This window comes from Phacochoerus africanus, chromosome 5, assembly GCF_016906955.1.
Source record: "Phacochoerus africanus isolate WHEZ1 chromosome 5, ROS_Pafr_v1, whole genome shotgun sequence".
NCBI classification, from domain to species: Eukaryota; Metazoa; Chordata; class Mammalia; order Artiodactyla; family Suidae; genus Phacochoerus; species Phacochoerus africanus.
Window position 1 is genome coordinate 62,602,486 of NC_062548.1, and position 26,402 is coordinate 62,628,887.

General features: G+C 41.0%; 1 protein-coding gene across 1 annotated transcript in view; it reads left to right on the forward strand.

Moving 5' to 3' along the window:
• The first annotated feature begins 354 nt into the window (after positions 1 to 354).
• CHMP3 (charged multivesicular body protein 3) overlaps positions 355 to 26,402 on the forward strand; it is a 76,873-nt gene continuing 50,825 nt past the window's right edge. Inside the window, exon 1 of the mRNA XM_047781586.1 lies at positions 355 to 569. Within this exon, the coding sequence (XP_047637542.1) occupies positions 525 to 569 (45 nt within the window). The 5' untranslated portion in view covers positions 355 to 524. The remainder of the gene's footprint in view (positions 570 to 26,402) is intronic.

The window sequence follows — 26,402 nt, forward strand, 5'->3', positions numbered from 1 at the left end:
CAGGTTTAGTGACTAAGTGATGGCAGAGACAACATAGGGAAGGAGAAGGTCCGGCGAGAGGAAGAAGAGGTCACTGCTGCCTTGCTACAAGTAAGGTACCTAAGGGACAGAAGGGTGAAGCCGTTGGGAAAGTGGTTGTAAAAGTACCTTGTTGGTAAAGATAAAGAATTCCGGCGCAACAATACAGCGCGAGCAACGCAGCTGTAATCACCAGGTGCAGTCAATAAAATCGCATCTTTCGGAGGAATCACCTCCCAGGCCTAAGAAAACACAGCTAACTCATCACCTGGGTCAGCAAATCCCCTCCCATAAAGTGCGCAATCGCGTCGATCTTTCAGCGTTGACTCCGCCGACCTAAGTCTGCGCATGAGTTCGGCGCATGCGCACCAGGATCCCAGCGGCCGCTCCCGACTCCGGGCGTCCAGCCTCCTCTTCTCTTACCCGCCCCGCCCAGGCGGCTGCCCGTGACCTGCCTGGGCGCAGGGAACGGAGAGCCGGAAGGGGCAAGACGAGTTCAGTTTACCATGGGGCTGTTTGGTAAAACCCAAGAGAAGCCGCCCAAAGAGCTGGTAAGGGCTACGGCGGCGGCACTGAGTGGGTGGGTTTGTGAGGGCTCAGTGGAGTTGGTGGTGGACTGGACCTTTTTTCCCCGCGGCTGGCCAGGTACCGCTCGGCCCCCATTTCCGGGGCCTCCCACTCGGCCGAGGGGCCGGAGGAAGTCTCTTAGGAGCCGGTTGTGGCGAAAGAAAACCTCGGTACCACAGCGCTCCGCAGAGGAGCCGAGGGCTGGGTTAAGAGTTATGCAGGCTCGGCACGGGGCGCGGAGGCAGCAGCGCCGTCCTGGCCTCTGGAACCCCTTCCTCTGCCGGCGTTGGTACGTCCCTCCCGGAACCTATCCCGGGCGCAGGCCCCGCCCCCTCAGTCCGCCCACGGGCATGGGCGTACCTGCCCGTGGCAGGTGATCTGTCCTCGAGGACCCCCTTCCCGATCACAGAGCGGTATGGGTGCCTGCCGCCCTTTCCCCACCCAGTGCGGCGTGTTGAGAGGTAGGCTCTGGTTCTCATTCCGCTTCCCAACAACGTTATGTTGACACCAACCGCACAGTCATAGCCCAGACCCCACTCCGAAGAGTGGTACTGAAGATAATAACTCTGGACCTGGCTTAGAGTTCTGAATCTGCCTGTCAGCTGAGATCACGTCGGGATACTGTGGAGCTGTTGAGAGTGCCCTGCAGAGGCAGTGTGCCTCAGTTTGAATCCTGGTTCTCCACATAATCAGCTTTGTGATCTAAGGAAATTTCATCTCTGTGTGCCTCAGTCTTGGATATCAAGCTGAAGGCGAAAGCATGATAAGTTTTAGCTACTGGTGCTAGTTAGGATAAATTATATATTCTACAACCCTCTAAAGTGCAGACCAACAGCATCAGCAGCAGCAGCATCACCTGGCAGCTTGTTAAAAAAATCTTGGTTCCTGTCTAAGATCTATTGAATCATAACGTTAATTCTGACAAGAGCGCCAGTGGTAAATATTTATGTTAAAGTGTCAGAAGCTTTACAGTACCCAGGCTAGACTTATACACAATGGAAAAAAAGCCTAAAATCTTTGAAGAAGTGATCTCACTTGTTCAGCTCTGGCAGGCAGATTTTAAAAACCAATGTGGAGTTCCCTGGTGGCTCAGTGAGTTAAGGATAGGGCATTGTTGGTAGTGAGGCTCGGGTGACTGCTCTAGTACAGGTTTGATCTCTGGCCTCAGAAGTTTTGTATGCCCAGGGCACAGCCAAAACAAAAAAATCCCAATATAGTACATCATACTGGCACATAATACATGTGTTGATGTCAATTGTATGTTAATTATTGGCTCTGAATAATAGATATTAGCTCCTTCAGGCAACTTACTCAGTTTTACTCCCTGGTAAAAATAAACATTGTGGAGCTTAAATGAGGTAGGAGTGTGTGACATTATTATGCAAACTCTAGAGCATTATATAGATGCATGTTTGGTGGCATATATATTCTAAGGTGCTTATTATTGTAGAAGTGTATTTTTGATGCTGGGAAAGACCATTACCTTCAATGTTTGGCCTTGGCTTTGCCATTTCATAAAATGAGAAGATTCCAGGAAAACAGTTTCATTACTATTTAAACTGATCTCTAGTATATATATATTACTTGTATAGCACTTAAGACTACTTTAAATGATAAATGTAAATTTATCATTGTAAATTTATCATTGTAAATTTATCATTGTAAATTTATCATTGTAAATTTATCATTGTAAATTGCTAAGAGCTTGATGTCAGTATAACTCTTGGGTAGGGTAACCTACCTGGGAAAGTAAATTAACACCTAAAAATCACAGGGTTGATGCCTGAGATTTGGTTATTTTAAATACACCTGCTAGAGGAATATTGTAAAGATGAAATAAAAAGCCGAGGAACTTAGCATCTAGAAAGTAAGATAAGCATTTCAAGAACAACTCTTGGGAGTTCCCTTTGTGACTCAGCAGTAACAAATCTGACTAGTATACATGAGAATGCAAGTTCTATCCCCGGCCTCACTCAAGATTAAGGATCTGGCGTTGCTTTGAGCTGTGGTGTAGGCCAGCAGCTGCAGCTCCAATTCAACCCCTAGCCTGGGAACTTCATCCATATGCTGCAGGTGCGGCCCTTAAACAAAGCAAAAGAAAACAATTTATGTGGATTGGGCATTCAGAGGTTGAAGTGATTTCCTCAGACTGGTGTGATTAGAAATGATGTGGCTCCACTATCATATTTTCCACACACCTCCCACCTGTGAATTGCTTCTTAGCTATTTAATAGGATTTTTAGTATTACTTACTTTAACTGGTTCTGGAAATACCCTGCCCACAATTTTCTTCAAGCCCCCTTCACAGTACTCCAAGCTCTCCTTTGAATTCCGATTATGTCTTGTTCTAATTTGTCAGAAGAGCGTCTCTGTTTACTTTAGGTTCAGCTACTACCAAGCTCTCTTTATACTTTGTGATTTATGACCAAGGAACGTATTTTGTCACCTGCCACAGTTATTTGGCATTGAATTTGTAATTCCAGGAAGTGCCAATAAAGCAGGAATGAGAAATACTTTTTTCCTCTGTAGAGCAGTGGAAACACAAGTATTGAGAAACAATATGTGAATAAGAAGACAAGTAATGTCTGATATTTTAGTTTTAGTTAGTTTGGCATTTTGTTAAGAGGGAGAAGGAGAAAAATTGATAAGTTCAACTTTATAAAAGCCAAGAAAAGGATACTTTAAAAAAATCAAGATAATGTTGGCAGGGAGAAGAGTTAAAGGAAAAAGTTAAAGGAATTGACTAAATGTTACAGAGTCAACTGGGCAACTCTTGAGTTAAGATAAATTTATAGGGAGTTCCTGTCATGGCTCAGTGGTTAACAAATCCATCTAGGAACCATGAGGTTGTGGGTTCGATCCCTGGCCTCACTCATTGGGTTAAGGATCTGGCGTTGCTATGAGCTGTAGTGTAGGTTGCAGATGCAGCTCGGATCTCGAATTGCTGTGGCTCTGGCCTAGGCCGGAAGCTGCAGTTCCAATTGGACCCCTAGCCTGGGAACCTCCATATGCCACAGGTGCGGCCCTAGAAAAGACAAAACAAAAACAAAAACAGATAAATCTATAGTGTGCCTTATACCAGAGGCTGGAAGATGAGGATGTGTGGGTCCCGGTGCCAGCACAGAATAAGCAGGGGCCAGATGCAGCCATGCCACACCATCATGGTTGTCATTTGGGCCATGTCGTCAGGTCAAGTAATATAAACATGTTATGGGTGGTGGTCCCAGAGCACAGAGTAGGTGCTACATAAATGTTGTGCGATGTTGAGTGAATGAGTATCTCAATAAGATTAAGATTCAAAATCAAGTAGTCCTGGGAATACCCATTGTGGCTCAGTGCTAGCAAACCTGACTGGTATTCACGAGGATGCATGTTCAATTCCCTGGCCTCGCTCAGTGAGTTAAGGATCTGCTATTACCATAAGCTGTGGTGTAGGTTGCAGATGCCGCTCAGATCCCACGTTGCAGTGGCTGTGGTGTAGGCTGGCAGCTGCAGCTCCAATTTGATCCCTAGCTCAGGAACTTCCATTTGCCACAGGCACGGCTCTAAACCCCACCCCCCACAAAAAAAAAAAAAACCCAGAAAAAAACAGTCAAGTCCTAAGATGGGCATTGTTTCAAGGGATATTTCAAAGAAACATTAGCTGTATAAGGGGCTTGACAGACTAAAGTCTTTGCCCCCAGACATCTCAGATACTTTGATGGAGACATCTTAGTAGTGAAACTTGTTCTATCTTAAAGTGTCAATTTAAGACCAGATTGGGTGGGCTGAGGATGAGGAGCCTTATAATCCATTTAGAGACCTTAGGATGTCTTGCAATAGGAATCAGAAGGACATGAGATTCTGCTTGAAAGAGATTCCTCTCTTGGACTTGAGGTTCTGCTGGAAAATTGTGCTATCCTTACTTAAGGACTTTGATGATTTAGCCTTTGGGTGGAGTATGTAATTGCCTTTTATGACATCAGAATTCTGAAATCTCCTAATATCCATAGAGTGAGTCATGATTCATTGTTGTGAGATGCTATCCAAAGGGAGAGGAAAATGAGAAAGGGAGATGGAGATGAAGAGAAAGTTTCATTCACTAAATTCATACACCAAACATTTATTGGGATATTTTAGTGTTCATTGGGTTGGACACCAGGTTTGCGAAAATAAGACACTGGATGACAACTTCAAAGAATATACCAAGTTTTGGAAGAAACATGTGAACAAATGCTTGTATTTTAGGGTAAGAGCAATAAGTATGTACAAGATCTTTGATGTCACAGTGGGGGGCGTGATTAACTGCTCAGAGTAGGGAAGAGGACCTGGTCAGGGAGGCTGTCGGGGACCTTTCACAAGAGGTGTTAGCCAGGTGGATGGCTTGGTGTAAGATTAGGCAAGGGGAGGCATTACAAGCAAAATGAAGTGCAAATGCAGGATATGTTTGGGTGGAACATAGATTAGAGGAACCAGGACCACTTTTTCCCCCTAAAGAGATCCTTTGATTTCTCATGCAGTGTTGAGAAGTTGAAAATTTGACAAGAGCTATTGAGAGACCCTGTGGTTAGGGCGTTCAAAAATTTTAGTTCAGGGTACATGAAGGATGAGGGAGTCAGTTAAGTTTCCAGGGCTTTTGGTGGGAACTCTGAAAGGATACGCCTTAGTAGTAACAGCTGGAAATAAACTGGCCTTTACAAAGACTGAAGTCCAGTTTCAAATTACCCCTATCACTAACTGGATTCATTAGGGTTAATGAAGAATCAGTTGCCGGTGTTCTTAGGCTAGATGCTTGCCAGAAGCAAATTAGGTCTTTGAAGAAGTAACATCCAGAAACAAATTCATCCTGTGGATTTGCAGATACAAAGTTTAGACTTGAATTAAAAAAAAAAAAAAAAGTTCCTGCTGTGGCTAGAAATGAACCCAACTAGTATCTATGAGGATGCAAGTTCGATCCCTGGCCCCACTCAGTTGGTTAAGGACCTGGCATTGCCTCGAGCTGTGGTGTAGGTCGCAGATGCGGCTCAGATTGGCTGTAGCTGTGGTGTAGGCCGGCAGCTGCAGCTCCAATTTGACCCCTAGCCCAGCAATTTCCATGTGCTGCACGTACAGCCCTCAAGAGAAAAAGATGTTCATTCCTAGGAAATCTTTATATATTCTGGATACAAGTCTTTATCAATGCTTTTAATTACCATTTATATAGTTACAAATGTCTTCTCCAAATTTCTGACCTTTTCCCTCCTTTAAGTGGTATCTTACAATGAATTAAAATTCTTAATTTCATTATAGATGTCTGTTCCTTAATTCCTTTTTATTGTCTTATTTAATAAATCCTTTCCTAATCTGAAATCATAAAGCTATTCTATATTGTCTTCTTTAAAGAAACAGTTTGCATTCCATATTTAAGTCTTCAGTCCTCTTAATTTCAGTGAAGGATGAAGACATTCAGTCATTTTGTTTTCCATTTCACTTAACTTTGTCTCCACACTATTTGTAGGAAATGGCTCTTACTTTAGTTTCCTGTGCCTACTTTGCTTGACATGGAGTAGACTCTATGAATACATTTGAATAAAGTATATATCTTGATAGTGTGTAACTCTCTGTAGATTTCTTGTGGTTTTCAGAGCATGCTATCTAATTTACAATTTGACTTCTTTATATCATACTTTTTGCTTATGTTCAGTTTAACTTAAAAGTTCTAAATTCTTTTGTTACTACAACCCCATTGGTTGTAAATAAAGGTTTATTAATTTTCCTTTTTATCAGTTTTCAGTTTCTTGTTTATTGTAGTGATCTTTCCAGTTATGAGACTTGTTTGATTTGATACAGTTTCTAGAACTCTTTCTTACAGGATTTTGTTTCACACTAACAGAACATTAGATTTACCTGGAGAAATGTTAAGTACTGCCTATCACTTGGGCTCTATTACCAGCCTAATTAAATTGGTATCGAGTGTCCCAGGTGACTTCTATTTGCAGTCAGGTTGAGAACCACTGATCTGGGTCATGGCTGGATAATTTTGGTTCTTCCCATTTCTCTTAGGTTAAGTTTTTCTTCCAGAAAAATCCCTTTTGATTTAGTAAGTTAAAAAAAATTGTTGACAGGTTTTATGAACCTTTTTATCTCTGACATTTAAAGACATACATAGAAAGTTTCTGTAGATTTTGGTAAATTGTTTCTGATGACAGAAATTTTTTTTTGTCTTTTTAGGGCTGCACCTGCAGCATATGGAGGTTCCCAGGCTAGGGGTCAAATCAGAGCTGTAGCTGCCAGCCTACACCACAACTCAGGGCAGTGCCGGATCCTTAACCTACTGAGTGAGGTCAGGGATTGAACCTGTGTCCTCAAGGATACTGGTCAGGTTCATTAACCACTGCACCACCAGGGGAACTCCTCTGATGACAGAAATTTTATGCTGTTTCCTCACAACACACACTTCATGCATTTAAATTCAGCAGGTAATTATTGAGCCTTTTCTTTGTACCAGACATTGTGCAAGGGGTTAGTGAATAAAAAAAGGTCTTTGAGGGAGTTCCAGTTGTGGTTCAGGGGGAAGTAATCCAGGTAGTATACCTGAGGATGCAGATTCAATCCCTGGCATTGCTCAGTGGATCAGGGATCCAGTGTTGCCATGAACTGTGGTGTAGGTTGCAGACACAGCTCGGATCCCACTTGGCTGTGGCGTAGGCTATGTCATAGGCTGGCAGCTATAGCTCCCATTCGACCCCTAGCCTGGAAACTTGGATATGCCCCAGGTACGGCCCTAAAAAGGAAAAAAAAGTCTTTAACCTTCTGGAGCATACATCCTATAATGTGTATACACATTAATATCAGTATATTATATATCATTAGATTAGTTTAACATAGTTAATACAGTGTTTACAGAAGAGAGGAGGTACAGGGTTCTATGTAATTATACTGTAAGTGGGATTAACTTATCCTATGGGTCATGAAAGGCCTCCAAAGTAGCATTTAAGCTGAGACTTAAAGACCAAGTTCAGAAAATGTTCTTTTTTGCTGACCATTGCTAACATTTAGGGAAAGAAAGATTTTCTGTTCTATTAGCTAGTTGCTACCTTTTGCATAGTTATTGAATTGCTTGAGTTCATGCCTCAGTGAATTAACTGGAGCCTTCTAATCATAGATATACTTCACCAAGTATAAATGTAAGGTAAAATTTATCATTTTAGGATGTTAATAAAATGGAGATTGAGCTTAATCAACACTATTAGAAAATTTGAATTTAGGCCGTTTCAGAGTTCCTTAGTGGCTTATTGGGTTAAGGACCTGATGTTGTCACTGCTGTGGTGTTGGTCCCTAGCCAGGGAACTTGCTGTGTGCTGCAGGAGTATCCAAAAAAAAAAATTAGGGCCATTTAAAAACTAGTTTTCTTTCATTGTGGAATGAATATCTATTTGTTATATGATCATTTGCATGTATTTGTGTGGGTCTAATTCTAGGCTTTCTATTCTGTTCCATTGATCCATGTGTCTGTTCTTTAGCCAGCTACTCTATCTTAAAATACTGTGGCTTTATACTGTCTTGAAATTGGGTAATGTGTAATCCTCCAGCTTTGTTTTACTTCACTGTTACCTTGGCTATTCCAGGATACTTGCCTTTTCATATAAACTTTAAAATCCATTCGAAGTCTACAGAATAGATTCTGGTGCTTTTGATTGGGATTACATTGAATCTACAAATGCAGTCAGGAAGAACTGATAGTTTAATATTTAATTTTATAGTCCATGAACATGGGATATCTCTCCATTTATTTTATTACTCAAATGAATTTATCACATCTGTAGTTGTATAATGATCATAACAATCTGATTTCACAGGATTCCCATCCCACAGCCCAAGCACATCCCCCCAACCCCCAAACTGTCTCCTCTGGAGACCATAAGTTTTTCAGTGTCTGAGTCAGCATCTGTTTTGCAGAGAAGTTCAGTCTGTCCTTTTTTCAGATTCCACCTGTAAGTGATAGCATATGATGTTGGTGTTTCATTGTATGGCTGACTTCACTTAGCATGATAATTTCTAAGTCCATCCATGTTGCTAAAAATGCCAGTATTTCGTTCTTTTTAATGGCTGAGTATTATTCCATTGTGTATATGTACCACATCTTCTTGATCCACTCCTCTGTCGATGGACATTTAGGTTGTTTCCATGTTTTGGCTATTGTAATACTCTGATAGGTGGATCTGAGAAGATGTTGCTGTCGTTTATGTCAGAGAGTGGCCTATGTTTTCCTCTGAGTTTTATAGTGACTGGTCTTACATCTAGGTCTTTAATCCATTTGGAGTTGATTTTTGTGTATGCTGTTATGGAGTGTTCTAATTTCATTCTTTTCCATGTGGCTGTCCAGTTTTCCCAGCACCACTTATTGAACAGGCTGTCCTTTCTCCATTGTATATCCTTGCCTCCTTTGTCATAGATGAGTTGGCTATAGGTGTGTGGGTTTAATTCTGGGCTTTCTATCCTGTTCCAGTGATCTTATTTCTGTCTTTGTGCCAGTACCATATGGCTTTTTTTTTTTTTTTTTGCTATTTCTTGGGCCACTCCCACGGCATATGGAAGTTCCCAGGCTAGGGGTCCAATTGGAGCTGTAGCCACCGGCCTACACCAAAGCCACAGCAACACCGGATCCGAGCCGCGTCTGCAACCTACACCACAGCTCACGGCAACGCCGGATCGTCAACCCACTGAGCAAGGGCAGGGACCGAACCCGCAACCTCATGGTTCCTAGTAGGATTCGTCAACCACTGCACCACGACGGGAACTCCCAACCATACGGTTTTGATGATTGTTGCTTTGTAGTATAGTGTGAAGTCCAGGAGCCTGATTCCTCCAGCTCCATTTTTCTTTTTCAGGATGTCTTTGGCTATTCTGGGTCTTTTGTGCTTCCAAACAAACTTTAAAATATTTTAAGTTCTGTAAAAAATGTCCTTGGTAACTTGATAGGGATTGCATTGAATCTGTAGATTGCCTTAGGTAGTATAGTCATTTTGATAATATTAACTCTTCCAATCCATGAGCATGGTATGTCTTTCCATCTATTTGTGTCATCTTTGATTTCTTTCATCAGTGTCTTATAATTTTCAGAGTACAGGTCTTTTGTCTCCTTAGGTTTACTCCTAGGTATTTTATTCTTTTGGATGCGATGGTAAATGGGATTGCTTCCCTAATTTCTTTTTCTGCTCTTTCATTGTTGTGTGTAGAAATGCCGTCGATTTCTGTGTATTAATTTTGTATCCTGTAACTTTGCCAAATTCGTGGATGAGCTCTGACAGTTTTCTGGTAGAGTCTTTAGGATTCTCTAGGTATAGTATCATGTCATCTGCAAATAGGGATAATTTCTTCCTTTCCAACTTGGATTCCTTTTATTTCTTTTACTTCTCTGATTGATGTGGCTAGGACTTCCAAAACTATGTTGAAAGAGTAATGGTGAGAGCGGACATCCTTGTCTTATTCCTGATCTCAGCGGGAATTCTCTCAGCTTTTCACCATTGAGAATGATGTTTGCTGTGGGTTTGTCATATATGGCCTTTATCATGTTGAGATAGGTTCCCGTTATGCCCACTTTCTGAAGGGTTTTTATCAGAAATGGGTGTTGGATTTTGTCAAAGGCTTTCTCCGCATCTATTGAGAGGATCGTATGGTTTTTATTCTTCAGTTTGTTAATGTGTTGTATCCCACTGATGGATTTGTGGATATTTAAGAACCTTTGCATCCCTGGGATAAATCCCACTTGATCATGATGTATAATCCTTTTAATGTATTGTTGGATGAGGTTTGCTAGTATTTTATTGAGGATTTTTGCATCGATGTTCATCAGTGAAATTGGCCTGTAGTTTTCTTTTTTTGTGGTATCTTTGTCTGGTTTTGGTATCAGGGTGATGGTGGCCTCATAGAATGAGTTAGGGAGTATCTCTTCCTCTGCCATTTTTTTGAAATAGTTTCAGAAGGATAGATGTTAGCTCTTCTCTAAATGTTTGATAGAATTCACCTGTGAAGCCATCTGGTCCTGGACTTTTGTGTGTTGGAAGTTTTTTAATCCCAGTTTCCATTTCAGTTCTTGTGATGGGTCCATTCATCTTTTCTATTTCATCTTGGTTTAGTCTTGGAAGATTGTACTTTTCTAAGAATTTGTCCATTTCTTCTAGGTTTTCCATTTTATTGGCATATAGTTGCATATAGTAGTCTCTTATGATCCTTTGTATTTCTGTGATGTCCATTGTTACTTTTCCTTTTTCATTTCTAATTTTATTGATTTGAGTCCTCTCTCTTTTTTGCTTGATAAGTCTGGCTAGGGGCTTATCAATTTTGTTGATCTTTTCAAAGAACCAGCTTTTTGTTTCATTGATCTTTTCTATGGTTTTGTTTCTATTTCATTGATTTCTGCTCTGATCTTTATGGTTTCTTTCCTTCTACTAACTTTAGGTCTTGTCTGTTCTCTCTTGAGCTGCTTTAGATGTAAAGTTAGCTTGTTTCTTTGAGCTTTTTCTTGTTTCCTGAGATGGGCTTGTATTGCTATAAACTTTCCTCTTAGAACGGCTTTTGCCACATCCCATAGGTTTTGGAGTGTCGTATCTTCATTGTCATTTGCTTCTAGGTATTTTTTAATTTCCTCTTTCATTTCTTAAGTGATCCATTGGTTGTTTAGTAGCATGTTGTTTAGTCTCCACGTGTTTGTGTTTTTTGTAGTTTTTTTCTTGTTGTTGATTTCTAGTCGTATAGCATTGTGGTTGGAAAAGATGCTTGATATGATTTCAATTTTCTTAAAGTTACCAAGGTTGGACTTATAGCCCAGGATGTGATCAATCTTAGAGAATGTTCCATGTGCACTTGAAAAGAATGTGTATTCTGTTGCTTTTGGATGGAATGTCCTATAAATATCTATTAAGTCCATCTGGTTTAATGCATCCTTCAGGGCCTGTGTTTCCTTATTGATTTTTCTGTCTGGTTGATCTGTCCATTGCTGTAAGTGGGGTGTTAAAGTCCCTGACTATGATTGTGTTATTGTCGATTACTCCTTTTAAGGTTGTAGGCAGTTATATATTGTGGTGAACCTGTGTTGGGTGCTTAGATATTTAAAATTGTTATATCATCTTCTTGGATTGATCCTTTGATCATTATGTAATGTCCCTTAGAATATTCTTCTTTTTAAAGTCTACATTGTCTGTTATGAGTATTGCTACTCCAGCTTTCTTTTGATCCCCGTTTGTATGAAATATTTTCTTCCATCCTCTCACTTTCCATTTGTATGTGTTCCTAGAAGTGAAGTGGGTCTTTTGAAGACAGCATAATATGGGTCTTGTTTTTGTATCCATTCAGCCAGTCTATGTCTTTTGGCTGGGGCATTTAGTCCATTACCATTTAAGGTAATTATTGATATGTATGTTCTTATTGCCATTTTAATTGCTTTGGATTTGTTTTTGTTGCTCTTTTTTCTTTCCTCCTTCTCTTGCTCTTTTCTGCCTATAGAAGTTCCTTTAGTATATGCTGTAAGGCTGGTTTAGTGTTGCTGAATTCTCTCAGCTTTTGCTTACCTGTGAAGGTTTTGATTTCTCCTTCAAATCTGAATGAGAGCCTTGCTGGGTAAAGTCATCTTGGTTGGAGGTTTTTTCCTTTCATCACGTTTAGTATATCATGCCACTCCCTTCTGGCCTGCAGAGTTTCTGCTGAAAAATCTGCTGATAACCTTATCGGGGTTCCCTTGTATGTTATTTGTTTCTTTTCCCTAGCTGCTTTCAAGATTTTCTCTGTCTTTAATTTTGGTCAGTTTGATTAATATGTGTCTCAGTGTATTCCTCCTTGGTTTTATTTTGTATGGTACTCGTTGTGCTTTCTGGATTTGAGTGAGTGGTTCCTTTCCCATGTGAGGTAAGTTTTCATCTATTATCTCTTGGAATGTTTTTTCTGTCCCCTTCTCTCTCTCTTTTCCTTCTGGCACCCCTGTAATACAGATGTTGGTGCGTTTAACGTTGTCCCAGAGTTCTCTGAGACTCTCTTCATTTGTTTTCAATCTTTTTTGTGTTCTGCATCCGTAATTTCCACTGATCTGTCCTCCACCTCACTTACTCATTCTGCCTCCTGTATTCTGCTGTTAGCTGCTTCTAGTGAATTTTTTATTTCAGTTATTGTATTCCGCATCTCTTCTTGTTTAAGTTTTGTATCTTGTATCTCTTTGGTCAGGGTTTCCTGTAAGTTATCCATCTTTGCCTCCAGTTTATTTCCAGTGTCTTGCATCATCTTCAGCATCAACAGTCTAAAGTCTTTTTCCTGGAGGCTGAGACTCTCCTCATGGCTTAGCTGATTTTCTGGGGTTTTTCCTTTCTCCCTTGCCTGAGTTACAGTTCTCTGTCTTTTCTTTTTATAGGTTTTTGGTGTGGTGACCTTTTTACAGATAAGAGAGTTGTAGCCTGTCTTACTTCTGGTGTCTGCCCCCCTTGTGGCTGAAGTTGGTATGGGGGGCTTGCTGTAGGCTTCTTGATGGGAGGGGCTGATGCCTGCCCACTGGTGGGTGGAGCTGATTCTAATCCCTCTGGTGGGTGAGGTTTAGTCTCTGGATGGGATTAGAGGCAGCTGTGTGCCTGAGGGGTCTTTAGGTAGCCTGTTTACTGAGGGGCAGGGCTGTGATCCCACCTGGATTGTTGTTTGCCCGGGCCTTCTCAGCGCTGATGGGTGGCACCCGGTTTTCCCAAAATGGCCACCTCCAGAGGAAGGCATAGCTGCTGAATATTGCTGAGAGCTTTGCTTCCAATGTCCTTCCCTCACAACAAGCCACATTCACCCCTGTTTTCCCAGGAGGTCCTCCAAGAACTGCAGTCAGGTGTGACCCAGATTCCTATGGAGACTTAGCTTTGCCGTGGATGGAACCCAGTACATGTGAAAGTCTGTGTGTGCCTTTTAAGAATGGGGTCAAGAATGCGCACAAGCCCCACTGGCTTTCAGTACCAGATGCTCCAGGGGCTCTTTCTCCCAGTGCCAGATCCCTACACGTGAGAGTTTGATGTGGGGCTCAGGACTCTCACTCCTGTAGGTGAGTCTCTGTAAACCAGTTAGTTTCCAGTCTGTGGGGCTTCCCACCTGGGAGGTGTGGAGTTGCTTATACCACGAAACTGCCCCTACTACCTCTTGATGTGTCCTCTTCTTTTTCTTCTGGAGTTGGATATCTTTTTTTTTTTTGTCTTTTGTCTTTTTTGTTGTTGTTGTTGCTATTTCTTGGGCCGCTCCCGCGGCATATGGAGGTTCCCAGGCTAGGGGTCCAGTCGGAGCTGTAGCCACCGGCCTACACCAGAGCCACAGCAACGCGGGATCGAGCCGCATCTGCAACCTACACCACAGCTCACGGCAACGCCGGATCGTTAACCCACTGAGCAAGGGCAGGGACCGAACCCGCAACCTCATGGTTCCTAGTCGGATTTGTTAACCACTGCGCCATGACGGGAACTCCTGGATATCTTTTTTAAGGTTTCAGGTCCATTTGGGTGAAGAATGCTTAGTCTTTAGTGGTGAGTTTTGTTGCTTTTAGGAGTGAAGTTGAGCTCCAGTCCTTCTATTCCGCCATCTTAATCCGTTCCCCCTCCATTTATTTATTTTCTTTGGTTTCTTTTATCACATTTTTGTAGTTTTCTACACATAGATCTCTACATACTGTTAGATTTGTACTGAGTATTTTAGTGTTTTGTTTAGTGCTATGGTAAATATCAGATGCCATTTATTTATTACTGGTATATTGCTGAAAGGCAGTTGACTTTTATTAATCTTCTTCAGCGTTGCTATACTTTTTTCTTAAAATGATTTTTATTTTTTTCCATTATACCTGGTTTACAGTATTCTGTCAATTTTCTACTGTAAAGCAAGGTGACCCAGTCACACATACATAATATACCTTCTTTTTTCTCACATTATTATGCTCCATCATAAGTGAGTAGATATAGTTCCCAGTGCTGTACAGCAGGATCTCATTACTTATCCATTCCAAAGACAATAGTTTGATCTATTAACCCCAAATTCCAAGTCCATCCCACTCCCTCCCCCACCCTCTCCCCCTTGGCAACCACAAGTCTGTTCTCCATGTCCATGATTTTCCTTTCTGTGGAAAGGTTCATTTGTGCCATATATTAGATTCCAGATGTAAATGATATATGGTATTTGTCTTTTTCTTTCTGACTTACTTCACTTACTATGAGAGTCTCTAGTTCCATCCATGTTGCTGCAAATGACATTATTTTGTTCTTTTTTATGGCTGAGTAGTACTACATCTCCTTAATCCATCTGTCTGTCAGTGGACATTTAGGTTGTTTCCATGTCTTGGCTATTGTGAATAGTGCTCCAGTGAACATATGGGTGCATGTGTCTTTTTCAAGGAAAGTTTTGTCCAGATATATGCCCAAGAGTGGGATTGCTGGGTCATATGGTAATTCTATGTGTAGTTTTCTAAGGTACCTCCATACTCTTTTCCACAGTAATTGTACATGGAAACAACCTACCAACAGTGCAGTTACTGTGGAAAAGAGTATGGAGGTACTTTAGAAAACTACACATTCCCACCAACAGTGCAGGAGGGTTCCCTTTTCTCCACACCCCCTCCAGCACTTGTTATTTGGGGCCTTATTAGTGATGTCCATTCTGACTGGTGTGAGGTGGTATCTCATAGTAGTTTTGATTTGCACTTCTCTAATCAGTGATGTTGAGCATTTTTTTCATGTGCTTTTTGGCCATCTGTATATCTTCTTTGGAGAAATGTCTATTCAGGTCTTTTGCCGATTTTTCCATTGGGTTGTTGGCTTTTTGCTGTTGAATTGTAGAAGTTGTTTATTTTAGAGGTTAGGTCTTGTCGGTTGCATCGTTTGAAACTATTTTCTTCCATTCCGTAGATTGTCTTTTTTTTTTTTTTTTTTTAATGCTTTCCTTTGCTATGCAAAACCTTGTCAGATTAGGTCCCATTGGTTTATTTTTGCTCTTATTTCTATTGCCTTGGGAGACTGACCTAAGAAAGCATTTGTAAGGTTGATGTCAGAGAATAAGTTTGCCTGTGTTCTCTTGTAGGAGTTTGATGGTGTCTTGTCTTATGTCAAAGTCTTTAAGCTATTTTGAGTTTATTTTTGTGCATGGTGTGAGGGTGTGTTCCAGTTTCATTGATTTACATGTGGCTGTCCAGTTTTCCCAGCACCACTTGCTCAAAAGACTCTTTTTTCCCATTTTCTATTCTTGCCTCCTTTGTCGAAGATTAATTGACTGTAGGTGTCTTGGTTTATTTCTGGGTTCTCTATTCTGTTCCATTGGTCTATGTCTGTGTTGGTACCAGTACCACACTGTCTTGATTACTGTGGGTTTGTAACATTGCCTCAAGTCTGGGAGAGTTCTGCCTCCTGCTTGGTTTTTGTTCCTCAGGATTGCTTTAACTTTACCGTACTTGTTTGTTAATTCTTGGAGATTTTTTTTTATTCTTTTTGGGATATATATATATGTATTTATATATGTGTGGATATATATATATATATTTATATTTATGTAAAATTTCATTGGAGAAAAAGACAGTTTAATTGTTTTGTTCTAAGTGCATATGCCTTTATTTTCTTATTGTGTTCTTTAGGACTTCATCACAGTGTTGAAGAGGAATAGAGAGATGGTATCCTTGCCTTGTTCCATACCTTAGAGAAAGCCTCTAATTTCTTGCCACTAACTATTACGTTAACTATAGTTTGGGGTGAGGAGGTTTGCAGGTTTTTTTTTTTTTTTTAATTGAGGAATTTTCCTTTTATTCAGGCTTCTGGAGAGTTTTTATTCTAAGTTTAGGATGTTGTCAGATGGTTTATCTGTGTCAATTCATGTGATGTGTGATGGATTACAGTGACTGGTTTTTGAATGTTGAACCAGCCTCGCATACCCAGAATAAATCACACTTGGTTGTAGCTTATAACTGTTTTTTATACATTTTTGCATTCAATTTGCTAACATCTTGTTGACGATTTTTGCATCTATATTCAGGAGAGAGATTGATTGGTCTTTAGTTTTCTTGTAATGAATGTCATTATCTGGTTTTGATATCAGGATAATGTTGGCCTCATGAAATGATTTAAGAACCATTTCCTCTTATATTTGCTTGAAGATTTTGTAGAGCATTGTTATTTCATCCTTAAATCTGTGGTAGAATTCACCAGTGAAACCTTCCGTGCCTGGTGCTTTTCTCTTTGGGAAGTTAGTAAGTACTGAAGCAATTACTTTAATAATAGTCCTGTTTAGATAATCTACTTTTCCTTGTGTGAGTTTTCGTAGGTTTTCAAGTAATTTACCAAATTCGTGAGAATAGAATTGGGTGTAATATTCCTTTATTATCATCTTATTCTCCACGGGATCAGTAGTGATGCCCTCTTTTGTGTTTCTGATGTTGGAAAACTTGTCTTCACCCTTTTTTTTTTTTTTTCCCCCCATGTTAGCCTGGCCTAGAGTCTTACTTATTGTATTGATTTTTTTTTTTTTTTGGCTGTATCTGTGACATATGGAATTTCCTGGGCCAGGGATTGACTCCAAGCCAGGGCTGTGACTTGTGCCATAGCTGCAGCAACACCAGATCCTTAACCCACTGTGCAGGACCGGGGAGCAAACCAGTGCCTCTACAAGGACAAGCTGGTTTGTTAACCCACTGCACCAGGGCAGGAACTCCATATTTTATTATTTTATTTTTTGGCTTTTAACTCAGTGAATTTTATTATATTTATAGTTGTGCAGTGATCATTACAACCCAGTTTTACAGCATTTCCATCCCAAACCCCCAGCCCATCCCTCCCCTCCCAGCCTGTCTCCTTTGGTAATCATAAGTTTTTCAAAGTCTGTGAGTTAGTATCTGTTCTGCAAAGAAGATCACTCTATCATTTTTTTTAAATTCTACATATAAGTGAAGCATTATGACATTGGTGTCTCACTAATTTCACTTAGCATGATAATTTCTAGGTCCAACCTTGCTGCTGCAAATGCCATTATTTCTTTCCTTTTAATGGCTGAGTAATATTCCATTGTGTTATTGTGGATATGTACCATATCTTCATCCACTCCTCTGTTGATGGACATTTAAGTTGCTTCCATTTCTTGGCTATTGTATATAGTGCTGCAGTGAACATTGGGGTGCATGTATCTTTTTGAGTCATAGTTTTCTCTGGGTAGATGCCCAGGACTGGGATTGCTGGATCAAATGGTAACTCTATTTTTAGTTTTTTTGAGGAATCTCTATGCTGTATTCCATAATGGTTGCATCCATTTACATTCCCACCAACAGTGTAAGAGGTTCCCTTTCCTCCACACTCTATCCAGAATTTGTAGACTTTTTGATACCTCATAGTAGTTTTGATTTGCGTTTCTCTAAAACTAGTGATGTTGAACATCTTTTCGTGTGTTTTGGACATCTGTCTTCTTTGGAGAATTGTCTGTTTAGATCTTGTGCCCATTTTTGATGGGGTTTGGTTTTTTTTGTTTTGTTTTTTTTTTGTCTTGTTGTTGTTACTGTTGTTGTTGTTGTTGTTGCTATTTCTTGGGCCGCTCCCACGGCATATGGAGGTTCCCAGGCTAGGAGTCGAATCGGAGCTGTAGCCACCAGCCTACGCTAGAGCCACAGCAACGCGGGATCCGAGCCGCGTCTGCAACCTACACCACAGCTCACAGCAACGCCGGATCGTTAACCCACTGAGCAAGGGCAGGGACCGAACCCGCAACCTCATGGTTCCTAGTCGGATTCGCTAACCACTGCGCCACGACGGGAACTCCTGTTTGTTTGTTTTTTTATTGAGCTGCAGGAGGTATATATATATTTTGTAGATTAATCCCTTGTCAGTAGTTTAATTTGCAAATATTTTCTCCTATTCTGTGGGTTGTCTTTTCATTTTGTTTAGGGTTTCCTTTTCTGCACAAAAACTTTTAAGTTTAATTAGGTCCCATTTGTTTATTTCTGATTTTATTGTCATTACTCAAGGAGGTGGATCTGAGAAGATATTGCTGTGGTTTATGTCAGAGAGTGGCCTATGTTTTCCTCTAAGAGTTTTATAGTATCTAGTCTTAGGTCTTCAATCCATTTTGAGTTTGTTTTTGTGTATAGTGTTAGGAAGTGTTCTAATCTCATTCATTTACATGTAGCTGTTTAGTTTTCCCAGCACCATTTATTGAAGGGACTGCCTTTTTGCCATTGTAAGGAACACTATATTTTATTGATCTTTTTTTAAAGAGCCAGATTTTGGCTTCATTGATTTTCTATTAGTGTTCTCTTTTCAATTTCATTGGTTCTATAATTTTTATTATTTCTTTTCCTCTGCTTGCTTTAGGCTTAAATTGCTCTTTTTTCTGTAGTTTTCTAAAATAGAATCTTAGATTATTGATTTTTGTTTTAGATCTCTTCTAATACATGAATTTAATACCATAAAAAATTTCTCAGTGCTTTCACCGCACTCTACACATTTTGATAAGTTGTATTTATTTTCACTTTCATTTAATTCAAAAAATTTTAAGTTTCTCTTGAGTTTTTCTTTGTTAATTTAGGTGTGTGTCTAATAGCCAAATATTTGGGGATTTTCCAGTTATTTTTCTGTTTATTGATTTCTGGCTTAATTTCTTTGTGGTCTCAGAACATACTTTGTGTGATTTATTTTTTAAAAAATTTGTCAGAGTGTGTGTGTTATGGCCCAGAAAGTGGTCTGTCTTGAGGAGTGTTTCCATATGAGCTTGAGAAGTCATAAGTATTCTGTTGTTGGATGAGTAGTCTTTAAATGTCAGTTAGAAAATTGGATTGTGATGATCATTGTACAACTATAAATGTAATAAATTCATTGAGTAATAATAAAAATAAATAAGTAAATGTCAGATCAAGTTGATTGATAATTCTGTTCAGGTCAGCTGTATCTTTACTGATTTCCTGTCTGTTCCATCTGTCAGTTATCTAAAGAGAGGTTTTTAATGTTCCATCTGTAATAGTGGATTTGTCCGTTTCCTCTTTCAGTAGGATCAGTTTTTCCCTCATTTGTTTTAATGCTCTGTTTTTAAGTGCATTCACAATAAGGATTGGATTCTTCGAACTGAATCTTTACTTAATGTCTGTTACCCTGATAAGTGTTCTTGTGTTGGAATCTTTGTCTTAACGACAGCTACCCTCCTTTCTTCTTTTCTCCCTCCCTCCCTTCCTTCCTCTTACCCTCCTTCCCTATTTTTTCTTTATTTTCTTTGATGTATAAATTTACATAGCATAAAATGGACCATTTTACACCCTAAACAAATCTGTGGCATTTGGCACATTCATAATGTGTAGCCACTACCTCTGTCTTGTTCCAAAACATTTTCATCACTCCAGAATAAAATCCTGTACTCTCTAAGCAATTACTGCTTATATTCTCATCTCCCCACAGCATCTGGTGACTACCTATCTGCTCTTGTAGTCTAATTTCTTATAAAGGAAAATCATACAGTATATGGGCCTTTTATGTCTGGCTCCTTTTCTTTACTATAATGTAAAGATGTAGCTGAATATCAGAAAGAGGGAAAAAAAGAACACAGTACAGAAAAATATCTGAAATAATGGCTGAGAACTTTCCAAAATTAATCATGGACACCAAACCACAAATGTAGGAATAAACAGAACAAAAGGTGAGTTAACAATTTAAAAAACAACAACTAGTTATACTCAAAATGCGGAACACCAAAGCAAAGAGGAAATTTTGAAAGAAGACAGAGAAAACAATACCTCACTTATAGAGGAACAAAGAAAAGAATTACAAAAAACTTCTTGTTAGAAACTATGTAAGCAAAAAGAGTGAAGTGAGATATTTAAAGGTTTTTTTTGGGGGGGGGGTGTCACCAACCTCTAATTATACATCCAGCTCTTTCAAAAGAGGTGAAATAAAGTCTTTATCAGACAAACAAAAATTGAGGGGAATGCACCACAGCAGATCTGGGCTAAATGATTTTAAAAAGGTCTTCAGGGAGAAGTAAAATTATACAGGTAGAAATTGGGGCCTATATGAATACAGAGTATTATGGAAAGAATAAATGAAGACAAAATCCTTTTCTTTTTTGGTGGGGGTTGGCCCAGCACCCGTGGCATATGGAAATTCCCAGGCTAGGGGTCAAGTCGGAGCTACAACTGCCGGCCTACACTGCAGCCACAGCAACGCCAGATCCAAGCCACTTCTGCAACCTACACCACAATTCTCAGCAACGCTGGATTCTTTTTTTTTTTTTTTTTTGTCTTTTGTCTTTTTTGTTGTTGTTGTTGCTATTTCTTGGGCCGCTCCCGCGGCATATGGAGGTTCCCAGGCTAGGGGTCCAGTCGGAGCTGTAGCCACCGGCCTACACCAGAGCCACAGCAACGCGGGATCCGAGCCGCGTCTGCAACCTACACCACAGCTCACAGCAACGCCGGATCGTTAACCCACTGAGCAAGGGCAGGGACCGAACCCGCAACCTCATGGTTCCTAGTCGGATTCGTTAACCACTGCACCACGACGGGAACTCCTGGATTCTTAACTCACTGAGCGAGGCCATGGAGCGAACCCGCATCCTCATGAATCCTAGTGGAGTTTGTTAACTGCTGAGCCGCAATGGGAACTCCTATTTTTCTTAACTGTTTAATAATAGTGGAGTGCCCTTCGTGGCTCAGCAGCTAATGAACCCCACTAGGATCCATGAGAATGCAGGTTCGATCCCTGGCCTCACTTAGTGGGTTAAGGATCCGGCATTGCCATGAGCTGTGGTGTAGGTCACAGACGTGGCTTGGATCTGGCGTAGCTGTGGCTGTGGTGTAGGCCAGCAGCTACAGCCCTGATTATTAAACCCCTAGCCTGGGAACCTCCATATGCCACGGTGCACCCTAAAAAGACAAAAGACAAAAGAAAGTATCTGCATTGCCTATGAACCAATATAACGACATTTGAAGTTAAATCAGTTAGGAATGTATATTTCAAAATCTGGGGCAATGACTAAAAACTTTTGAAGATACTTAATTGATGTCTTAAAAGATGAGATAAAGTGAATCTTATAAAATGTTCAGTTGAAACCAGACAAGGGGAGTTCTTTTGTGGCCTAACAGGTTAAGCCTCTGGTGTTGTCACTCTTGTGGTGTGGGCTCAATCCCTGGCCTGAGAATTTTTGCATGCCATGGGTGTGGCCAAAAAGTATTCCTCCTTGAAGAAGCAGGCTACCTTTGCAAAAATCTGGATCCATTTTAAAACAATAAAAATAAAAAAATTTTAGTAGACAAGGAAAAAAAAGGAAGAAAACGGGAAAAGAAACAAAGAATGAGTGTAACAGAGACAACAGCTACAACACCAAAGATTAAATTTAGTTATATCAATAATTTTTTTAAATGTGAATAATGTTTTAAATGCGAATAATCTAAATGAAGCAATTAAAAGACAGGAGAATAATAATTTAAAAAGAACCAACTATATGTTGTCTACAAGACTAAGGTTAAAAGTAAAGCAATGGAGGGAGTTCTGTTGTGGCTCAATAGAAACGAATATCACTAGTGTCCACGAGGATGCAGGTTCAATCCCTGGCCCCGCTCAGTGAGTTAAGGATCTAGCGTTGGGTGAGCCGTGGTATAGGTCGCAGATGAGGATGAGATCCTGCTTTGCTGTGGTTGTGATATAGGCTGGCAGCAGTAGCTCCAGTTTGGCCCCTAGCCTGGGAACTTCCAGACGCTGCAGGTGCAGACCTAAGAAGCAAAAAAAAATTTTTTTAATTAAAAAAAAGGAAAGGGATGGAGAGAGATACCATGTAAACACTAATCAAAACCAAGCTCTAATCCTGTCTTAAACAGTATATAGAAGTTAACTCTATAATCTAGATAAAGGAGCTAAAACTGTAATACTTTTAGAAGAAGGGAGTTCCTGTTGTGGCTCAGTGGTAATGAACCCAACTAATATTCATGAGGTTGAGGGTTCAATCCCTGGGCTCGCTTAGTGGGTTCAAGGATCCAGCATTGCTGTGGGCTGTGGCATAGTTTAATGATGAGGTTCAGATCTGGCATTGCTGTGGCTGTGGTATAGGCCAGCAGCTATAGCTCCGATTCAGCCCCTAGTCTGGGAACTTCATATGCTACAGGTGCAGCCTCCCCCCCCCAAAAAAAAAATTAAAAAATTTAAAATGGTATATCAAAGGATATTGTCAGAAAAACAATAAGATAATCTATAGAATAGGGGAAAACATTTGCAAATTATGTGCCTGATAAGGAACTTGTGCAACTCAACCTCAAAAAGCCCAATTAAAAAACATAAGGCATAAGACATACACAGACACTTCTCAAAAGGAGATACACAAATGGCCAATAAGCACAGGAGAAGGTATTCAACTTCATTTGTCATTAAGGGAATGCAAATAAAAACCACAAGATACCACTTCACATGTAACAGATTGACTGTAACAACAGAATTGCCTATAACCTAAAGTTTAAGTGTTGACAAAGATATAAATAAATAAGAACCCTTGTACATTGCTGGTGGAAATGTAAAATGGTGAAGCCACTGTGAAAAACAGGGATTTCCTCATAAAGGTAAATAATTCTTTATCAGGAGTTCCCGCTGGCACAGTGGGTTAAGAATCCAATTGCACTGGCTCGGGTCGTTGTAGAGGCTTGGGTTCGATCCCCAACTCAGCACACTGGGCTAAAGGATCCGGCATTGCTGTAGCTGTGGCTTGGATTCAATCCCTGGCCCAGAAACTTTCATAAGCTGCGGGTACAGCCATAAAAAGAATTATCACATGATCCAACACATCTAATCTTAGGTATATACCCAAAAGAATTGAAAATAGCTACTCAACTAATATTGGTATGAGAATGTTCCTAGCAGCACTGTTCACGACGGCCAAAGGTTGAAACAACTCAAATGTCTGTCAGTGGACAGATAGTCCACTGTATGCAACTCATTTATCTATTTTTCAGCCGTAAAAAGAAAGTAAGTACCAGCCTCACCATAGATGAACCTTGAAAACATTATCCTAAAGAGAAGATGTAACTGTGCTAAGAATGACCCTAGATGAGGAATTAAATCTGAGGCAGCCATTTCGTGAGGTTGTCGGATTTGCGCCTTGGGCACTCGTGTGACTATAGTACATGTACTTGACCAATGTCCTGGAAGCACCAGGCAGGTCACTGCCACATAAGAAGTATCCAGGTCCTAATAAAGAGAGGGCAGTAGTGGTGGCAATGGAGGCGTCTTTCTATGACTTCCTGTGAAATATTGATCTGGGCATAGGACGGTGTGGAGGCTACCTGTTTTTCTTCCTTGTTGTCTTTTTGCCTCTACTTTTGGAGAGTGCTGACAGCAGATTTTGGAATAAAAGATGAAAGAGGTCATTTTTTGGGCCAGTTGAGGTAAAACTTCCATTAGCCAAGGGTTGGTTGAGAGTCTGTTTAATCAGTCCAAAGGGTGTATATAGTGTGAGAGTTATTAAAGACAGATTATGTTCATATGTTTTTGTATGGCACTTTGGAAATTTTCTAAATGTTAGAGCGTGTTGCCCGCCAGGCATTTGGGGACCCATAGGCATCCATGTACCTGTAGTTGCATTGAGTGAGAGTGTGTGGTTGCAGTAAGAAATGTTCAGGAGTCCTAGGGGTAAGGACTGGTTGTAGTCTTATCTATGTTAGAAACTGAGAAAGGTCTTCTCAGCCAAATGAGTAACTTCCCCTGTCAGTTGAGAGACTCCTGGAAATTTACTTAAATCAGTCTCAAGCTATTGATCTTTTGGGAAAGTGGAGGCTTATGATAATTTAAAGTTAGGCTAAGAAGGATCTCAGTACTTAAAAAGGCCCATAAGACTGTTGAGGACTCCTGAAAAGTTTTCAGACAAATCCAGCCCTTGGTTAGATTAGTAGCCTGTGCTCTAGTCTGGACAGTAGGGGTGAGGGGATTGACGAGACCCTCCAGGAGAGGGCAGGTGTTGAGAGAGAAGTATGAGGGTTAGTAAGGTGGAAAAGGAAGATTTGGGGCTCTCATGCATGGGACAGTCCTTCAAGAAGGATCCAGAAGGCGCGTGATCCATCTCCATGGGTAGTCGCAGTCTGTGTAGTAGTGGTTCCCACAAGAAGCTGAGGACATGACTGTGAAGATACAAAGAGGCAGCAGCTCGTATAGATGGTGTTTGTAGAGGGAGGGGACAAGGGGGGTTAAAAGTTCGGTGGAAGCAGACTGGATAAGGACAGTATGGTCTCTTCATAGAGGACTGTTAATCTAGAGAGAGGGATCTGTTTTCCCAATAAATGCTTGGTGGAAGAGTATAAGAGGATCGTGTCACAGGGAAGAGTGAAGAAGAGAGAGAAAATGCCCCGAGTGCCTTCAGAGTTGTTAGAAAGGATTTTACCCATTGTTTGGAGAATCACGAATGTCCCTTAATGTGTGCCGAGCTTGATCCTTGGGTAGGAGGTACTTTGCTTGTATTGTTAGTCCCGCACCTTCCCTGACTGTTCCAGATGCTAAGAAGGATTGCTCTTCCAGGAGTGTTGTGCTGTAACATATGGAAGAGCTAGGAGTTGAGGGGAAGAGGCTTGGAGTAGAGCAGCCCTCTCAGCTTCTGTGTCTGCCTCATGGTTACCCTGAATGAGGGGATCACATCCCACGTGATGCCCCATAAATGAATGACAATAGCTGCCTTGGAGAAGCTTAAGGATTAAGGGAGCTTTGATTATGGGGAGCCCTTCGTGGTGAGGAACCCCCTCTCTTCCCAGATCTCAGCATGAGAGTGAAGGATATGGGAGGCATATTTGGAGTCGGTGTAAGTGTTTGCCTCTTGTCCTGCAGCTAAGACCAGGGCTCGAGTAAGGGCAATTACTTCTGCCTTTTGGGAGGTGGTTCCTCTTGGAAGGGGGTTAGATTCTGTGACCTCCTCAAGAGAAACCACCACATATCCTGCCACCCTCTTTCCGTCCTGAGAGGAGCCACCATCAATAAACCAGTTATGAGAAGCCTTAGGCAAGGGATGGTGTGAAATGTTAGCGAGGTACGGTGTTTTGAAATCTAAAATTTCCTCGCGGAATGTAAGGTTTCCTGTCTGGGATGGGTGAAAAGGTAGCCAGGTAGAGTCGGGCGGGGGCCTCTGGCTAAATGTATGTTGGGTGACGTGATAAAAGCCAGATAAAGCTCCTGTCTACCAGAGGGAGAAAGACTTTGAATGGCTTTATATGAGAGAAGGTCCGGGGGTTATATGTGGAATAGACTCTGGTACACTGTCCGAAGGTGAGTTTTTTTGCTCTCGAATGTTAGGAGGGCAGCTGCGGCTGGGGCTCTCAGACAGGCTGGCCATCCCCTGACCGTGGCATCTACCTGCTTTGAAAGGTAGGCAACAACTTGACTATCTGGTCCCTTATCGTGTCCCAACAGACCAAGTGCTCTTCCTTCTCTTTCTCTTGTAGAGTTTGAAGGGTTGTGATAAGTCAGGAAGGGAGCAAATAGGGGCGGAGATAAGGGCCTGCTGTAATTTATGGAAGGGAGCTGTAATAGTGACAGCAGGGTCCATTGGCTCCGTTAGAGCCCTTTTGTGGTTTGGTATAAGGGATGGACCAAAAGCCTGAAGTTGGGGATCCAGATATGGAGGAATTCCGCAAGGTCAAGGTAAGATAGGAGTTCCTGTTAGGAAGTGAGAAGAGAGAGAGAGGCAGTGAGCTGTTTTCTGTCCACAGTGATAGCACGATGTTGGGGCTGGGTGAGGTGGGGGTAGGTGGGTGGGTGATAGAGAGTCCGAGATATTTGACCTGGGGCAGAAAGTTGAGCTTTGGTGAGAGAGACCCGATATCCTTTGTTGGCCAGGTGATTTAAAAGTGTTGCCGTGAGTTGAAAAGAAGTGTCATGAGATGGGCT